This window comes from Coenobita brevimanus, chromosome 42, assembly GCF_032717465.1.
Source record: "Coenobita brevimanus isolate Jiangsu-jjx chromosome 42, ASM3271746v2, whole genome shotgun sequence".
Lineage (NCBI taxonomy): Eukaryota > Metazoa > Arthropoda > Malacostraca > Decapoda > Coenobitidae > Coenobita > Coenobita brevimanus.
Window position 1 is genome coordinate 807,501 of NC_136995.1, and position 16,105 is coordinate 823,605.

The window sequence follows — 16,105 nt, forward strand, 5'->3', positions numbered from 1 at the left end:
TTCTCTTCCTTTCATCTCTTTTGTCCTCTCCACTTCTCCCTCTGATTCCCTTCCTTTCTTTTCCACTCCCGTTCATTATTTCCTCCTGCCCCTCCTATCTTTCCTCTGTCCTCTTCCCATCTTCTCTTTCCTCCTCCTCTCTCTCTTTCCACCACTCTTCTGCTTCCTCCAATTTTCCTTCCTCTTTTCACCCCTCTCCTCTCTCCTCTCCAGTCTTCTCTTTTGTCTTCCTGATGCAGACGATTACAGTGAGCCATGCAGCACCTGGCACTATGTATTTATAACCATGTCTTACCTTCACACGTATAGGTAACACCCTCATAATGTATTCCTTTTCCTACAGTGTGCATCAGAAGCATGGAGAGAGGTGTATAACCACAAGTGATGCGTGTAACTGTCACAGCCTTTACAGTACACTAAATAAAGCCTCTGGAACCACAACAACAGCAGCCTCTTCTTAGGTCACTAACATCCTCGTATTTCTTTACCAACAGTACGCATCAGTGGAGAAGCATGGCGAGAAGTACATGACCCCAGGTGACTTTGTGCGTAATTACCTGGGTCTGTACACTGATCCAAACCCCAACCTCTCGTCCATCTCACTGCTCGGGGGTATTCTCGACACCAGTAAGGATGGCCTCATTTCCTTCGCAGAGTTCCACGCCTTTGAGGGGCTTCTGTGCGTACCCGATGCCCTCTATAAAACTGCCTTCCAGCTCTTTGATACCATGGGCACTGGCATGGTTACTTTTGGTGGGTTACTTCAGATGTTGTGTGGTGTTTCGTGTTTCATTTGTTACACTGGTATATATGCACAGTAGCTACATTAAACTCCCATCCATTTAACATACAAAACTCTTGATATGAACATGTACAGACCCACAGACCAGTTTTATTTTTAACCCAGTTTTTAAGAATTGAGAATTTAATGCAAAAGTGTAATGTAGTATTTGGACTGTGTTATGTTCATGCAATATAGTGGTGATAATTATTGTATGTCGGTGAAAATTAGTAAATAAAACCCACACGGTGTTATTGTGATGACGTGCTTTATAAAATTTGTTCCTGATTTTCTTGTTTCACCTCATCAGTAAGAGTTTTTGACAATTGTTGTGACAGTATGGATACATGTCACCCATTATCATGTCACTTGATGTGGTGCTACCTTCAGGTGGCTTGACACTGAGTGACTGGTTAAATAATGTCCTACCCTCCAGGAAACCATTTCATATGTTAGGTGGCAGACATATAGCCAGTAAATAGATGCCTGGTGATGTAGTGAGTGAAGGCTTTCCAGCCAGGTGTGGCTCTTGAGGGTCTAAATCACACAGGTGGCTAAGATTTATTGGTCATATAAAGCCACTCAGAGGTGAGCAGCTGGTCACTCTCACCTCCTGTGTCTGGACTGAGCAGCCTAGCCCAAGGCCTCTATGCTCCTATCATTTCAATAAAGGCTTGGATGATGGATGGGTGGCCCTGTATCAGATAATAATATTTCAGGGTACTGTTTATTACTATTATTACTACTACTAAACAACTTTCAAGTGTATTGCCTTCAAACTGAATCCGTCTTTCTTACAGAGGAGTTTGTTGAGGTGATCAAGCACACAATTCTTCACCAGAAAGTGCCGTTTAACTTCGACAGCGACTTTGTCAAGATGTATTTCGGCAAGGACCGTAAAAGAGCTATCAACTATGCAGAATTCAGCCAGTTTCTTCATGTACTGTACCTACCTATGTTTATTGATGTATTCTTTTAGCTGTGCATAACTTTGTAGACTTAAGATCATTAAAGAGAGGGAGATCAAGAGCTACAAAAGGCAGTGAATGAGTTCATGATGTAACAGTAAGTTCTCTGTACAGTATAATGAACTAATTGGGGAACAGTCTTCTTGAATCCAAAAATTCTGTAAATATGATGTTTGATAGTTATCTTAATTTACTGTACAGCTCAGTATTGTATGCATACAGACAATATGTACCCATACTATAAGTTACTAGAATTTTTAAATCAGCATGAAATTACTTCCCATCCGATCAGCGAAGTTAAGCAGCGTTGGGTCTGGTTAGTACTTGGATGGGTGACCGCCTGGGAACACCAGATGCTGTTGGCATCCCTACGTGTCAAGTGGGGTTGGTGGAGGATTAGTGCCCCTCCCTGTAAAACAGTTAACTCTAAGCCCTTGGCCACCCCGTTTGGGATACATGGCGTCTGGCAATGAATGAATGAATGAATGAAATTACTTGCTATTGTACAGTAAGAATATAAAATTAATTAGGTACTGATAAGTGGTGGAGTAGCAGTGGAAATGTTTGCACAATGCAAGGCAGAGCAAGGTTGAAGTTATTGGTCAGTTGAGTGGCAGCATCTGCCCTGTGTTTTAAACCATATTTGTAATAGGAGAAAATTGTCCACCTGTCTGTAAGAGTTTGTGTCTGCCAAAATTGGGTAAACTGAGGTTCGTTATTAAGAGGGTGTACTTCTCCCTACGTGTCAAGTAGGGTTGGTGGAGGATTAGTGCCCCTCCCTGTAAAACATTTAACTCTAAGCCCTTGGCCACCCCGTTTGGGATACATGGTGTCTGGCAATGAATGAAAATGAACTTCACAAGCGGAGTCCTTGCAGTAGTCAAAAGTGTGGTGCTGGAAAGGAAGGGATACACCCTGTAATGCAGAATCACCACCACTAAATTTAATACTGTACTTAGTGTAGGATAGAGAAAAAATTAAGATGGACTGAGAACCCAGGTGGGAGAAGATTTACTTGAGGTAGTAGATAACTTTGTGTCAGTAGCAGATTTAGCATGGCAGAGTGAAGTGTGAGATTAAAAAGATATATTTAGATGGTTAGCAGCTGTTGGCTTGGCTGCTGTTGTTTTTATAACCTGAGGCTCATCAGAATGTGAACCTGGGGAATTGCATGCTGAAGTTACCCTTGTCTTTCAGTCCACCATCATCCTTTTGAGGCATAGGTCTGGGGAGAACTGTTAGATAAGAACTCTGGCTAAAAGTTTAGTTATGGACCAGAAACCCACCCAGAATACATAATTGTGACAATGGACATCAGAGATCTATCTATCTATCTATCTGTCCATCTGTTTATCAATCACTAGATGCCTTAATCCCGTAAGGGGTGGCCACAAACAAATCGGCTCCATGTGGCCCTGTCTCCTGCCATTTTGTTGCCCTCCCCCCATCTCATACCCCCTCTCATATATCTTTTCACTCCATCCCCCTATCTCATCCTCAGCCTCCCCCTCCCTCTCCCCCCCCCCTCCACTGCACTCACATTCACTCTCCTCATTAGTCTCTCGCTCTCCATCCTCTCCACATGCCCAAACCACCTCAGTGTATTTCTCCCAACACTTTCTGTTGCATCCATATCCACACCACAATGCTCCTTCACTTCCTCATTTGTCACTATGTCTCTCCTTGAAACTCCACATGCTCCTCTCAGAGAACTCATATCCACTGCTCTCACTCATGGCTTGTGTCCTTCCAACAAGGTCCAAGCATCACTTCCATACGTTAGAGTTGGTATCACAATACTACTTTTTACTTCCACTTTCACTTCCCTATTTCTTATCACTGCTTTCTAGTGACCAGCAACCTTTCTTCTTTGTTGTACCCTTTCAAGCACTTCATCCTCCAAACTTCCATCTTTACTCATCACACTACCCAAATTCTTAAATGCACTCACATTTTCCATTTCGTCATCATCCAGACTTCATTTCTCTTGAAGACCGTAACTTTACTCTTCTATACAATCACCTTTAAATTCTGTTTCTTACACACACCCCCAGACTCATTCACCAAGCCTTGCAGTTCCCCTTCGTCTTCACTTAACAATACAGCATCATCATCTGCAAACAACAATGCAGGAAGTTTCCAGACACTTCCCTCTCTCATTAGGGCCACTCCAACATCTACTGCTCTACCTTCAGATATCAGTGCACAGAAAGTTAACGGCAAGGGTTAATAAAGTTAAATAAATAAATGAGGAAGAAAGAAAGATTGTAAAGGAAATTGAAGATAAAATATTAGTTACCATATATGTGGACAGACTGAAACAAATAAAAAGAGTGGTAAGAGATGGAGGGAGTATGAAATGAGTGTGTGCAGAAATAGTTTATTGCTCATAGAATGCCATTTCAGTGAGTGAATGGTCCCCTTATTGAAATGCCGCCCGAGTTACCTAGACCTCGTCCATTATGCTTCTGATAAGGTAGTATAGAATGGATGGATAGGTGAGTGCTACTAAGAATTGTAGTTAGGGGGAAGAATGATGTAATGACTAGACCAGTTAGAAAAGAGAGAGAAAGAAGGAATCTGTGGCTGTTTGGTCAAGGAATAGTCGACCAGGTTTGAAGTGAAGGAAATTAAAGAATGGCATGTAATTTGATAAGGGTTTGGAAGAAGGAAGCAGACTGAGCAAGTACAATATGGTCTCCACTGTACAACAAAACCCATATTGATCACAAGGATGAATGTAGGAAAGTATGTGTTAGAATGTTGCTTGAAGGTAAAGGCAAATATGTTTCAAGCAGTTATTACGCTTGGCTAAGAATTTTGGTTCCACATTTCACAGGTACTATCATGCACAAGAGTTCCTTCCACCAAACATCTGTAGTGAGAATCTAAATACCCTAAGTTTCAATCCGTCAAACAGCTGTATGAATTTCTTACAGATGCTTTGTGGATTGAAATTTGTATGAATATTTTGGGCTGACTGTGTTGTAAATTGTATGAAATGTATGGTGATATTTTGTTCCTTGGTTGATGGAAGAGACTTTCGTGCATGATAGTACTTTTGTGGTAGATATGTATGCCATGTAACCTTCAATTTGTCTTAGAATATCTTATGTGAATGTGCTTGCCGATGCCTGTGAGGTGGATTGAGGATTCCAGGGCTTGAATGGTGAGTGAATGAGTGTGTGGCTCATTTCACAGGGCATGTTGTTGCTTAGCTCTCTCACTATCTTAGTTTTTCTTTTCATGCTTTCCTTACTCAACTTTAGTCTGTCTTTGGGTGGAGGAAAGAGGGATAGCAATGGTAACTTGAATATAATTGTTTTGCAGGACTTCCATGAGGAGCATGCAGTCCAGGCCTTCAAGAGTTACGATAAGACTGGGTCAGGCTTCATCACAGCCATGGACTTCAATGACATCATGCTTAGTATCAAGTCACATCTTCTCACCATTCCCGTCCAGAACAACCTTGTCGCTGTGAGTTCCCGGATACTATGGTTCGTTCAGTTTAACTTGGCGGATTGTTTCATCATTTGCCGCTTCTTTCCCATTGCTCAGTGGTGCAATAAAACAATACTGTGGTTGAATTCAAGTACATGTTTACACTCACAATAGTTTGGTCATTCTAACTTGGCAGAGTTTTTTGTCTATTTGCAGTGTATATCCTGTATGTAGCTCAATAGCAGAATAAAACAACATCCTAGCCTAGTTCCCATGCATTTGTGTATTCACCATAGTTTGTTCATTTTCTTTTGGAGTGGTAGATGGGGGCATTTACCATCCACTCACTCAATGTAATGCTTCTCTCGGGTGTGTGCCCTTTCCTCTCCTCCATCCTTCTTTCCTTCTATCCTCGTCTGTCTTTCTTTCCTTCATTCTTTCCTCTTCTTTCTTCCTGTGGGTGACTCTACACTAAGTGACAAGCCAAATGGTTTCCTGTACACCCGGAAACCATTTACTGCACTGGTTGGTAACCATGTAACCAAATTTTGGTGCCTGGTGGTTTACTGGGTAAATCAGATTGAGCCAGTGAAGGCTTATATCCAAGGGGTGGTTGGGGTTTATTGCTCACGTAATGCCACTCAGGGATGAGTGAGGCTGGTCACTCATCTTAAATGTCAGGAGCAACTTGCCTAGCCTCAGGCTCCTACGTTCCTCATTGGGCTATGTAAGATTGGATGATGAATGCATGGATGAGAAAACAAGACACTAGCATCTTGTACATCAGGTGTGTTGCTACCTCCGGAGAGCTTAGAGAACTGAGAGGAGCCTCAGACCAAAGGGTTTCTGATGTGATTTTCTTTTTCTTCAGAACAATTAGTCTGAGAGCGTTATCTGGCCCCAGTAAGGAATACTAAGCCACTCAGGCAGTAATCCTCTTGTTTTAAAACCTGCCAAATTTCCAGTGTTAGGATAATGTATATGTATTTATTATTTATATGTAAATCTGGCATTGTCTTTTGGAGGGATGTGAAGGTCAGCATCATACAGCTTATGGTGACACACGATATAAAAAACAATTTGCAATATGTTTAATTGAAGTTACAGCATTGTTGATACTCACAAGTATTGGTATGTACACCACAGGCAGCATCAGGACATAAGGTCAGCTTCCCGTTTTTCATGGCGTTCAACTCACTGTTAACAAACATGGAGTTGTGTAAGCGAATCTACCTCAACTCTTCTGGAGGCTCTCGAACTCAAGAAGTCACAAGAGGTATGTATTATATGGAGACCATTCTCAGTTTTTATTTTTTTGGGATGATTTTTTTTCAGGAATTGTTCAAATTTGGAAATTCAAGAAGTATAGGTAGCATTTTGCATTTGTTTCATTCCTTATGTAGGTTTGTCTACCATCTTTTAGTGGTAGGTGGGGGTGCTCACCATCCACTCACTTGATGTAGTGCTGCTCTTGGGTGACTGCCCATCTCTTCCTTCCGTCTTTGCTTCCATCCTCTTCTGTCTTTCTTTCCTTCATTCTTTCCTCTTCTTCCTGTTTGCAGGTGACTCTACACTTAGTGACAAGCCAAATGGTTTCCCATACATCATGAAACCATTTACTACACTGGATGGTAACTATATAACCAAATTATGGCGCCTGGTGGTTTAGTTGGTAATTAAGGCGCTCCATTCGGCTCGAGCTGGTGCAGGTTAATATCCAAGGGGTGGTTCGGGTTTATTGCTCACTTGATGCCACTCAGGGATGAGTAAAGCTGGTCACTCTCGTCTGTGTCAGGACCAACTTGCCCAGCTCCGGGCTCCTATGTTCCTCATGGGGCAACACAGGATTAGACGATGAATAAATGAATGTCTACCAACTTTCTGGTGTGCAGTTATGAAGAGTGAGAAAAGTTAATTTATATATGTCTTTCATCCATCCATCCATCCATCCATCATCCAATCCTACATTGCCCCTTGAGGAGCATAGGAGCCCGGGGCTAAGCAGTTGGTCCTGACATTTAAGATGAGAGTGACCAGCCTCACTCATCCCTGAGTGGCATTACATGAGCTGTCAACCCCAACCACCCTTTGGATATAAACCTTCACCGGCTCAACCTGACTGGAGTGTAATAATTACCCACTAAACCACCAGGTGCCAAAATTTGGCTATATGGTTACCACCCAGCATAGTAAATGGTTTCCTGGTGTACAGGAAACCATTTGGCTTGTCACTCAGTGTAGAGTCATCCACAGGCAGAAGGAAAAGGAAAGAATGAAGGAAAGAAAGACAGGAGAGGGAGTGTAAAGTCACCCGTAGCAGAAGGACAAGGAAAGAATGTAGGAAAGAAAGACAGAAGAGGATGCAAGGAAAGAAGGATGGAAGAGAGGAAAGTGCAGACACCCGAGAGCAGCACTACATCGAGTAAGTGGACGGTGAGCTTCCCCACCTCTTTCATCCGGGATGATAAAGTATAGTGCTTCCTTATAGTATGTGCGGATGACAAGCCTAATGATTTTCTGTAACCCAGGCAACCATTTACAGTGCTGGGTGGTAACCATATGGCCAATTAATGGAGTAATATGGAACCTGCTATGGTGTCCCTGTTAACTAGGTGGAGAAACACAAATGTGGTGTCAATGCAGGAACCAAACCTCCACACTGTTCCCAATACCTTACTGTGGCAAGAGGCTGTCCACTGCAAGGGAACATTGGTTTGCTGCTTGGGATGGCCATGCAGGGGTGGCAGCTGGCCTGCAGTTGATGAGAGTGCATGACCAGACAGACCAGGGCTGCTGGACAGACAACAACAACAGTGTGGGGGTAAGGTTTTAGGAATAAGGTGTGTCCTCTGCAATCACATCATCGGATAATACAGTATAGCCTTATGGGACGTACGGGGTAGGTTTTGAGACCTTTATACATACCATTAAACCCGAAGGTGTCAATTTGAGGCCATTTTTATAGTAGGAAAGATGGAATACATTGTCTTCTATGTTTGTAGGTATGTTATGAAGCAATTATATGAGAACTACACATAAAGTTAACATGCTTGGATGAGCTGAGCTGTGATGATCAGCTCTGTGCTGTGTTGTGGTACTTGCAGGCAGCTTATCAGTCAAGTTCCTATGGATGCCTCCACTACCTCTGTTTGAGGAAAAGACAAGATTTGGGCTATACATACATACAAACACACACATGTACATACACATACATGCACACACACACACACACACACACACACACACACACACACACACACACACACACACACACACACATACTCAATAAGATGAAAAGGTTATGCATGTATTCGCTTCCCTTAAAGAGGACACAATTGCTCCTTAGCTTTAATATGATAAAATCCCATTGATCATGTCTTTGGCTCAACAGAGGAGTTCCTGCACTCGGCCCAGATGATGTCCCAGATCACACCTTTGGAAGTCGACATCCTGTTTCACCTCACCGAACTCATCAGTGAAAGTTCTGGGTAAGGCTGGCAGCATCTGAGTAAGGCTGGATGAGTCTAGGCTGGATGAAGACATAGGCTTGAAGTGACAGGAGACTATAGGTAAGAAAAAAAGAAAACTCACATGACAAATGCTTCCTCTTAAGGAATCCCCATATTGAGGTTAGCCTTGGTATAGCTGATGTTTTGTATGGACTGGATGGTAACTAAATCAGGTGCCAAAATCAGCTAACTACTTCCCACCATTTTCTGGAAACTGCTGGTAAAGATGAAAATCTCAGATGTGTGATAATGCTCATTACAGTATTGAGTCTCTGCTTGGACTTTGACTCAGTTTACTTGTGGCTGAGTTTCCCACCTGAGAGTGATGATTGTGTGGCTGGTTACCATACTCGTAGCCACATCACACTCTCATGGTAGTACTGTGCCTCCGAGGGTCAGCAGTAGCCAGCTGTCTGCAATAGGTAAGGCTGTTAATTGATAAGTAAGATTAAGAGATGCTGCCTGAACATGGGATTGCTGTAAGAGAATTGTAAATATTTAGTAAGGCTGGGAGTTGACAGAAGACACCAAGACAAGAAGGAAGCTGAATTGTGTAAATGCTGCTGATTCAGTCTAGGTACAGACGTTTTGGTAGTGACAGTGAGTTGTTACACCTTGGCTGAACAGAAAAATTGTCAGGTTTCTCATCCAAATATTTCTGCAAGTAGAGTGAAGATTTGTTCCAAATATTCATTTATTTTTTTAAATAAAATGGCTTTTTAAAAAATTAGTTCTCTATATTTCAAGAGACATACTACATACATACTAGCAAATGTTGAAAATCTGCAAATAATTGGTGCCCCCCTTCCCCCCAAAAAATGATCTTTTCAGTTGTAATTTGTTTATTCCATTGCCTTAAACCTTGTTATAGTGCCCTTAAACACCATCAGACATTAGAATCTACTTTTTGAAATGTATCTTGAGATTATGTAACAGTTCAACAGTCGCAGAATATACATTAAATAAGTGGACTTTAAGATGGAACAGTACAGTACTACTTCATTAACATCCAAAGCCACAGTCAGTGAACCTGCAAATACGGAGAATCAGTTGTACAACCCACGTGTGTTGTGGTCAGCAGTTGACTTGCGTTGCCTGAATCACCAGTGATGAGAAACATGCAGTTTTCTGACAGTGGAAGAAGTGAGCATGCCTGAGTCCTGAGCTGCACTTTTCATGTCTGGCTTCTCTGTGTCATCATCACCATCTCGGCTGCTGTTATTCTAGTTAGTGTATTTAATATTCAGTTAAATATTTAAATTAATTTTATACTTTAGTGTAATGGTATTAGAAATGTAGTAGGCGTATGTAGTTCTTCATTCAAGGCAGGTAAGAAAGTCATAAAGCTTACAGATATGTAATTAGGGATATAATTACACCTCGAGGAAATTTAGAATGGGAGAGGGATTGTTGCTTCTGTAGAAAACCATTTCATACAGATATACATATAAATAGTGTCATAATTTCTCACAAAATCCCCATATTGAGGCAGGCCACAGTACGGTTGATGTTTTTTAAGGCCTGAAGATTAAACCAAGTGCCAAAGCCAGCTAATTACTTCCCAACAGTTGCAACCTAACCTAAATACACCTAACCTAACCTGACAGTTGCTTGAAAATTTTGTGAAAAAAGAATTATGAGATATATGTTGCTCTTGTTGATCAACCCCAGTCTGTTTGGCTGAGCAGACCTATCAACTGCAGGCAAGTAACCACCTCTGCAGGGCCATCCCATGCAGTGATCTGATATTCTCTTGTGGCTGACAACACCTCACTGCAGTGAGTCACAGAGAGTAGAGTGGAGGTTTGGTTCCTGGATGGATGCCACATTTGCATCTTTCCACCCAGTTAACAGGAGCACCACAGCAGGCATCAAGTCACCCTGCAGTTTCGTTACATGGTTACCACCTGGCTTTGTAAATGGTTACCTGGGTTACAGGAATCCAGTAGGCTTGTTGCTCAGTGTAGTGCCACCTTAAGTGGAAAGAAGACTAAAAGAAAAAGTGACAGGAAGGAAAGGAAGAATTCAGGAAAGGAGGAGCTTAGAGACAGAGATAGAATGAGAAAGGGAAAGGAAAAAATAGGCAGCACTACATCATCTACCATCTACCACCATAATGTATATGTAAGATTTGCAATGAAGTGAGAGTCTCAGCTTGGACTTGGACTCTGTGGCTGAATGTTTCCTGCGTGAGAGTGATGGCTGAGTGGCAAGTTGCCAGGCTTGTAGCCACACTTCACACATGATAGTATTTCCTGGGCTCATTAACCACCCATCAGCATCCTAAACCATGTTCAGAGAGAGAGACAGTAAACATATCTGAAAGGATAAGATAAAAAGATGTAAATATAAAAAGAAGGGACAGGTAGCGTCTGCCTAATTTACTTTGTGTTCATTCTAGTACTTAGAGCAAACAAGTTGATGTGAAGTGTAGATACATTAAATATATGGAAGGGAAGGATTGCCTGCAAGTATTAGTGCTTCAGATCAGTGTGTTGTAGAATAATCTGTACATATTTAACTGTTTATTTGCAGTCTGATATTTGTTTGCATTGGCTTGTGAAAAATGGATTGGCAATACTACTCTCAACCAGTTTTACAACTTATGTGAAAAATACTCATGATATGAGTTACCATATTTATGTTTGGTGGATGAATTACTATGTAATTTCCATTACAGGTATTACCTATTAATGTTTTAAGTAAAGTGCTGACATTATAAGTATGCTATATGTATAGTACAGTACATCCTGCATGAAGTAAGACATAGGGCTAAAGACCTTGCCTTAGGCTTTGAGGCCAAGATCTTTCAGAGGCCTTTTGAGGCCTAAACAAAATTAATATTATTTTACAATTTACACCCATGTTTTGGGAAATCTAATGGATTATTTATATTAGTGTGTGTGTGTGTTTTTTTTTTTTTTTTTTCATAACATCAGTATCATCATTATATTAGCCTCTTTTTTCTGCTCAAAGATAAGATGAGGTTGAGTTCAAAATGCAAGAATTCAAAATAATGGTAGAGGGACAACAAATGATTGTCATGCCCAGTGAAATGGGCCACACACATTATCATTCACAATAATTATTAAAACCAGTGATGTGCCGACTCCATCTCACAAGCATAACCATCCAGACATATGCGGTTCATATTGCTTATCAGATTAAGTCAGTCTGATGATTGTCAAGTCAGAAAAAGGTTGTTGAACTGTTGTAATGCACCCATCAGTATAAATTTCATGCAGCCATCTCAGTCCCCTGTCAATCATGTGTAGTCCCATCACCTTCCATACCTCACTTTCTCACACTCATTTCCTATATCCATCCACCTCCTTCTTGGCTTACCACACCTCCTCTCACCTTCAGAGTAGCAGTAACATATATATATACACACACCCACTGCAAATTGACGTAGGACCTACACACAGAATTACTATGAGAGAGCTGTCTGTCTTTGCTTTGTGTTTCCACCTCTACCAAGTGAATTTTGGGGGCAAGAAGTAACTGGCAACTCCTCTGGTGTTGGTGGGAGGAGGTGAAACACTCAGCACGTCAGTGCTTGCCCAGAAGCGAGAGTGGGAGTATATGTTCCTGTCGCTCTGAGCTTGCACCTCCCTCTTTTTTCGTATGCATTACTGTTTGCCCTATTATTTTCCTAGAGTCGAGTTGTCATGCCTGCAAAGTACTGCTTAATGGATGAGAGGGTCCGTATCATTGCATGGAGGCAGGATAATGTCCCTATCAACACGATTTGTGAACGTACTGGACTCGCAAAGTCGACTGTCATGAAGATTTTTGATGCAGCACGCGGCCTGCCACCTGATGTCATACCAGAACACAAGCTTGATGGTGGAAAGAAGTGGACGACTTCCAGAGGTACTGATACGCTTCTGAAGAGGGAAGTAATCAAGAATCCTCGACTGACAGCGGCAGAATTGAAGAGAATGCATCCCCAGCTGTTACAAGACGTCTCAATTTGAACTATCCAACACTGCCAGCAGAAAGAGCTGGGTTTGCCAAGCCTCACCGCAGCCAAGAAACTGCTTCTCACTGACCGCATGAAGAAGCAGCGCATTCAGTTTGCCAAGAAGTATACACACTGGACATAAGATGAGTGGAGAAAAGTTATGTTTTCAGATGAAAGCACATTTCAAGTGTTCCAGGTGTGTTCTGCCAAGGTTCGTCACCCTGCCTCCCATAGTCAATATGACCCTGCTTACACAGTGCCGATTGTTAAGCACCCACAATCAGTAATGGTATGGGGGTGTTTCTTAGGTGAAATGGGAAGGGGAGGCCTCTACTTCCTAAGAACTTGATGAATGGTGGCGGGGACAGTGTCTTGCCTGCCTTAGGTGGGTCTGCCCAGCCACAGACTGGGGTTGATCAACAACAAGCACCATTCTCTCCATATAAACATACCATTTTAGTACACACTTTTCAACTCATATTTTCCTCTGTCTTCTTTACCCTATGTTTGCCATATTGATTATTTTTTAATCCCATCCATTCTCTGCACTTCACAAACATCCCTCAATAACTCGCACCTCCTTTTGCCCTAACTCTTGCCTTTTCATTTCCATGCCACTCCAGAGTCTCACACCCATATGTTAATGTAGGTACTACAACAATGTCATGTAATTCTCCCACAGCTGCCACACTCAGACCTCTGTTTCATATCAGGGATTTCATAGCACCAGCCAATCTCCTTCCCCGTGCTGTTTAACTTTTCCTTTGCAAATTTACCTCTCTTCTCCATCGTTGCGCCCAGGTACTTAAACTCCCTCACCATTTCAAAACCTCTCTCCATTCACCAAAACATCATATAGAGAATCACTTTCTCAACAACCATCACCTTGCTGTTATTGGTATTTTTTGAAGTACTGTACTCAGAGACATGAAGGCAGTTCATTTGTGGCCACCCCTTATGTTATTAAGGCATCTGTTAATAGATGGATAGATAGGTAGGTGCATCTAAATAAATAATATTTTGGTGGATTTATGTATATCATAAGACTGAATTGAAGAAAAATTTAAATTGACTTTAGTAACATGTTTCTGTGGAGCACAAATGCTGATGGCAATCTGAAACCTTCCAGAAGAGCTAACTTATTACTGTACTCATTTGACGTGTCTGAGCTGATGGGTATATACAGTAGTAGAAGCACACTTGACTTCTTTTATTTTACCACAGATATGTATCAGTGACCTTACTTTTAGTTATAGGTTTATGTTTTTCGTTGTTGGTACCACAGTAAAGATATTTCTCTTGTTTCTCATACTTTAAATTTAAATTCAGAGTTAAAATACCAGGGTTAGATTTTCGAACACATTTGGGAGGGTTCAGAAAAGATGAAAATTTACAATGACAAGCAGAAACATAGAAATATTCAGGGTATACAGTATGTTCTTTTTCATTCTAATTGTCACCAGAAGAATCATGCTAGAGTGACTGGCCACACATATATTATTTATGATGTGCAGGTAGCCATAACTAACTAATGACACTGTTGTCCACTATTTGAGCTCTCTCAGGCTATTCAATGGGTAAGTTTCCTTCCTGCAGCCAAGCTATTCTCCCATACCTTTTATGTCTGCACTTGCTCATATACTTAGCCTCTAACTCACCTACTTTCTAATTCAGTAACCCTTTCATTTCTGTGATGTATTATTCATCTTCCTCTTGCAACCATCTGAGGATTTTTGTGCAGCTTAGAAGAGGCTTTTCAAATTCAGGGAGTTAAATACAGCCTTTAACCCTTTCCGAGCAGCATACCTCATATGAGGCACAATGAAGGTCTGCAGAGGCTGTGCTGCAAACCTCATATGAGGTACAGTTTCCATTAATTATAAAACAATGACTCAGGGGAGTTAAACTACCTTACAGATAATTAGCATGACAGGAATTAACCTATTCAGTTAAATACAATTGTCTAGAGACTGCAAGAATGGAGTAAAAAGTATGTCATTGAACAGAAGGGGTTAATGCAGTCACTCTCTCACTCACTGATACACTCTCTGCCGCTTGCTAGAAAATCATTCACTATTTATACCCATCCATAGAATCTTAAGTATAAATAAAACATGTGGTAGTTATGCAGTGAAAGTATTTCAGCACAGTTTCTACACTGTCTCCCAACTAGAAAATTTTTAGATCGGAACTTCAGCCTGGTGTCAGCCACACAGTGTGGTGTAGCACGGTGACCCAGCCATGCACTCCTGTGTTGTGTACAGGATGGTTCATACATATTGCACTCTCCACTCTCATGTGTTGTGGGGACAGCTTAATCTTTTTTGTGAAGAGCAAGGATATTTTCCATCCATCCATCCATTGCCAGATGCCATGTATCCCAAACGGGGTGGCCAAGGGCCTAGAGTTAATTGTTTTACAGGGAGGGGCACTAATCCTCCACCAACCCCACTTGACACGTAGGGATGCCAACAGCATCTGGTGTTCCCAGGCGGTCACCCATCCAAGTACTAACCAGAAGGATATTTTGCCGAGTTAAATTACTGATTACCCATGCAATACATAGACTGAAGGAAACCAACACTAAAACATAAAAAGGTTTATGGAGGAAGTAAAAAATAATGCAAAATAGACACTGCTAGCACTGACTGAGCTGTCCCTTCAACGCACAAACATTGGGTTGTGTAATACATGGATCAGCTTGTGTTATGACGTTACTTAAAGTCTATCCTTGCTCATCATGGCTTATAGTCTGTGCTGAATTAGATAACTTTTTGCAGTGTGATGAAGATGCTGCTTGGTGTACAGATTCTCCAGTTGTATAATTGTCTGCTTCACCATCACATACTTTCCCATGGTGCTGGAGATGGATGCATTCATGTGATGACACTAATAACTGGGTGGTTCCATTGTTCACTTGCAAAATGGGGATGGTAGACTGCAGACAAGAGCAACATTACCTACAGTCCACTGGGTTCTTGTTCGGATGAGCCTGGAACCACAGCAACAGCAGCAACAAAAACAATAACAACACCTGACTGTGGGGAGATAGTAGAAGTAGTGATAGCTATAATCCTAGGGCCATCTCAGTGTGAATCCAGTGTATTGCAGGTCAAAGTTGCCCAGCTCCTGAAATCAGTCATCCTCCTTTGGGGCTAGGGAGGAACTGAGGGGCTTTTGTATAACTGGCAAGTGATGCCACCCAGTTATATTTGTCACCACATGATATATGAAATTGTCTTAGGCTTGCCATCCTTTTGTAAATGGAATTCCAGCTGCAACAACAAGCAGTCCATGTACTCATTCACTGATCAATTCATTTCCTGTGTGTGCAGCTGTTGTGGTGCCTGTGAACTTGCTGTTGATTGGTACTTTTGATTGTTGACTCAGTGTTGGCTGCCACTTGCACTTCCTGTCTTCCCATTTGCACTCAGTGTGA

At 41.7% G+C, this 16,105-nt stretch overlaps 1 protein-coding gene across 2 annotated transcripts in view; it reads left to right on the plus strand.

Annotated features, from left to right (window-relative positions):
- The window catches only part of aralar1 (calcium-binding mitochondrial carrier protein aralar1), a 178,842-nt gene that overhangs the window by 138,476 nt on the left and 24,261 nt on the right, over positions 1–16,105 (plus strand). For both annotated transcript variants that reach the window (XM_080270721.1, XM_080270720.1), the window contains exons 4-8: positions 495–753; positions 1,582–1,721; positions 5,080–5,226; positions 6,337–6,466; positions 8,582–8,678. In XM_080270721.1, coding sequence (XP_080126847.1) covers positions 495–753; positions 1,582–1,721; positions 5,080–5,226; positions 6,337–6,466; positions 8,582–8,678 — 773 coding nt within the window. The remainder of the gene's footprint in view (positions 1–494; positions 754–1,581; positions 1,722–5,079; positions 5,227–6,336; positions 6,467–8,581; positions 8,679–16,105) is intronic.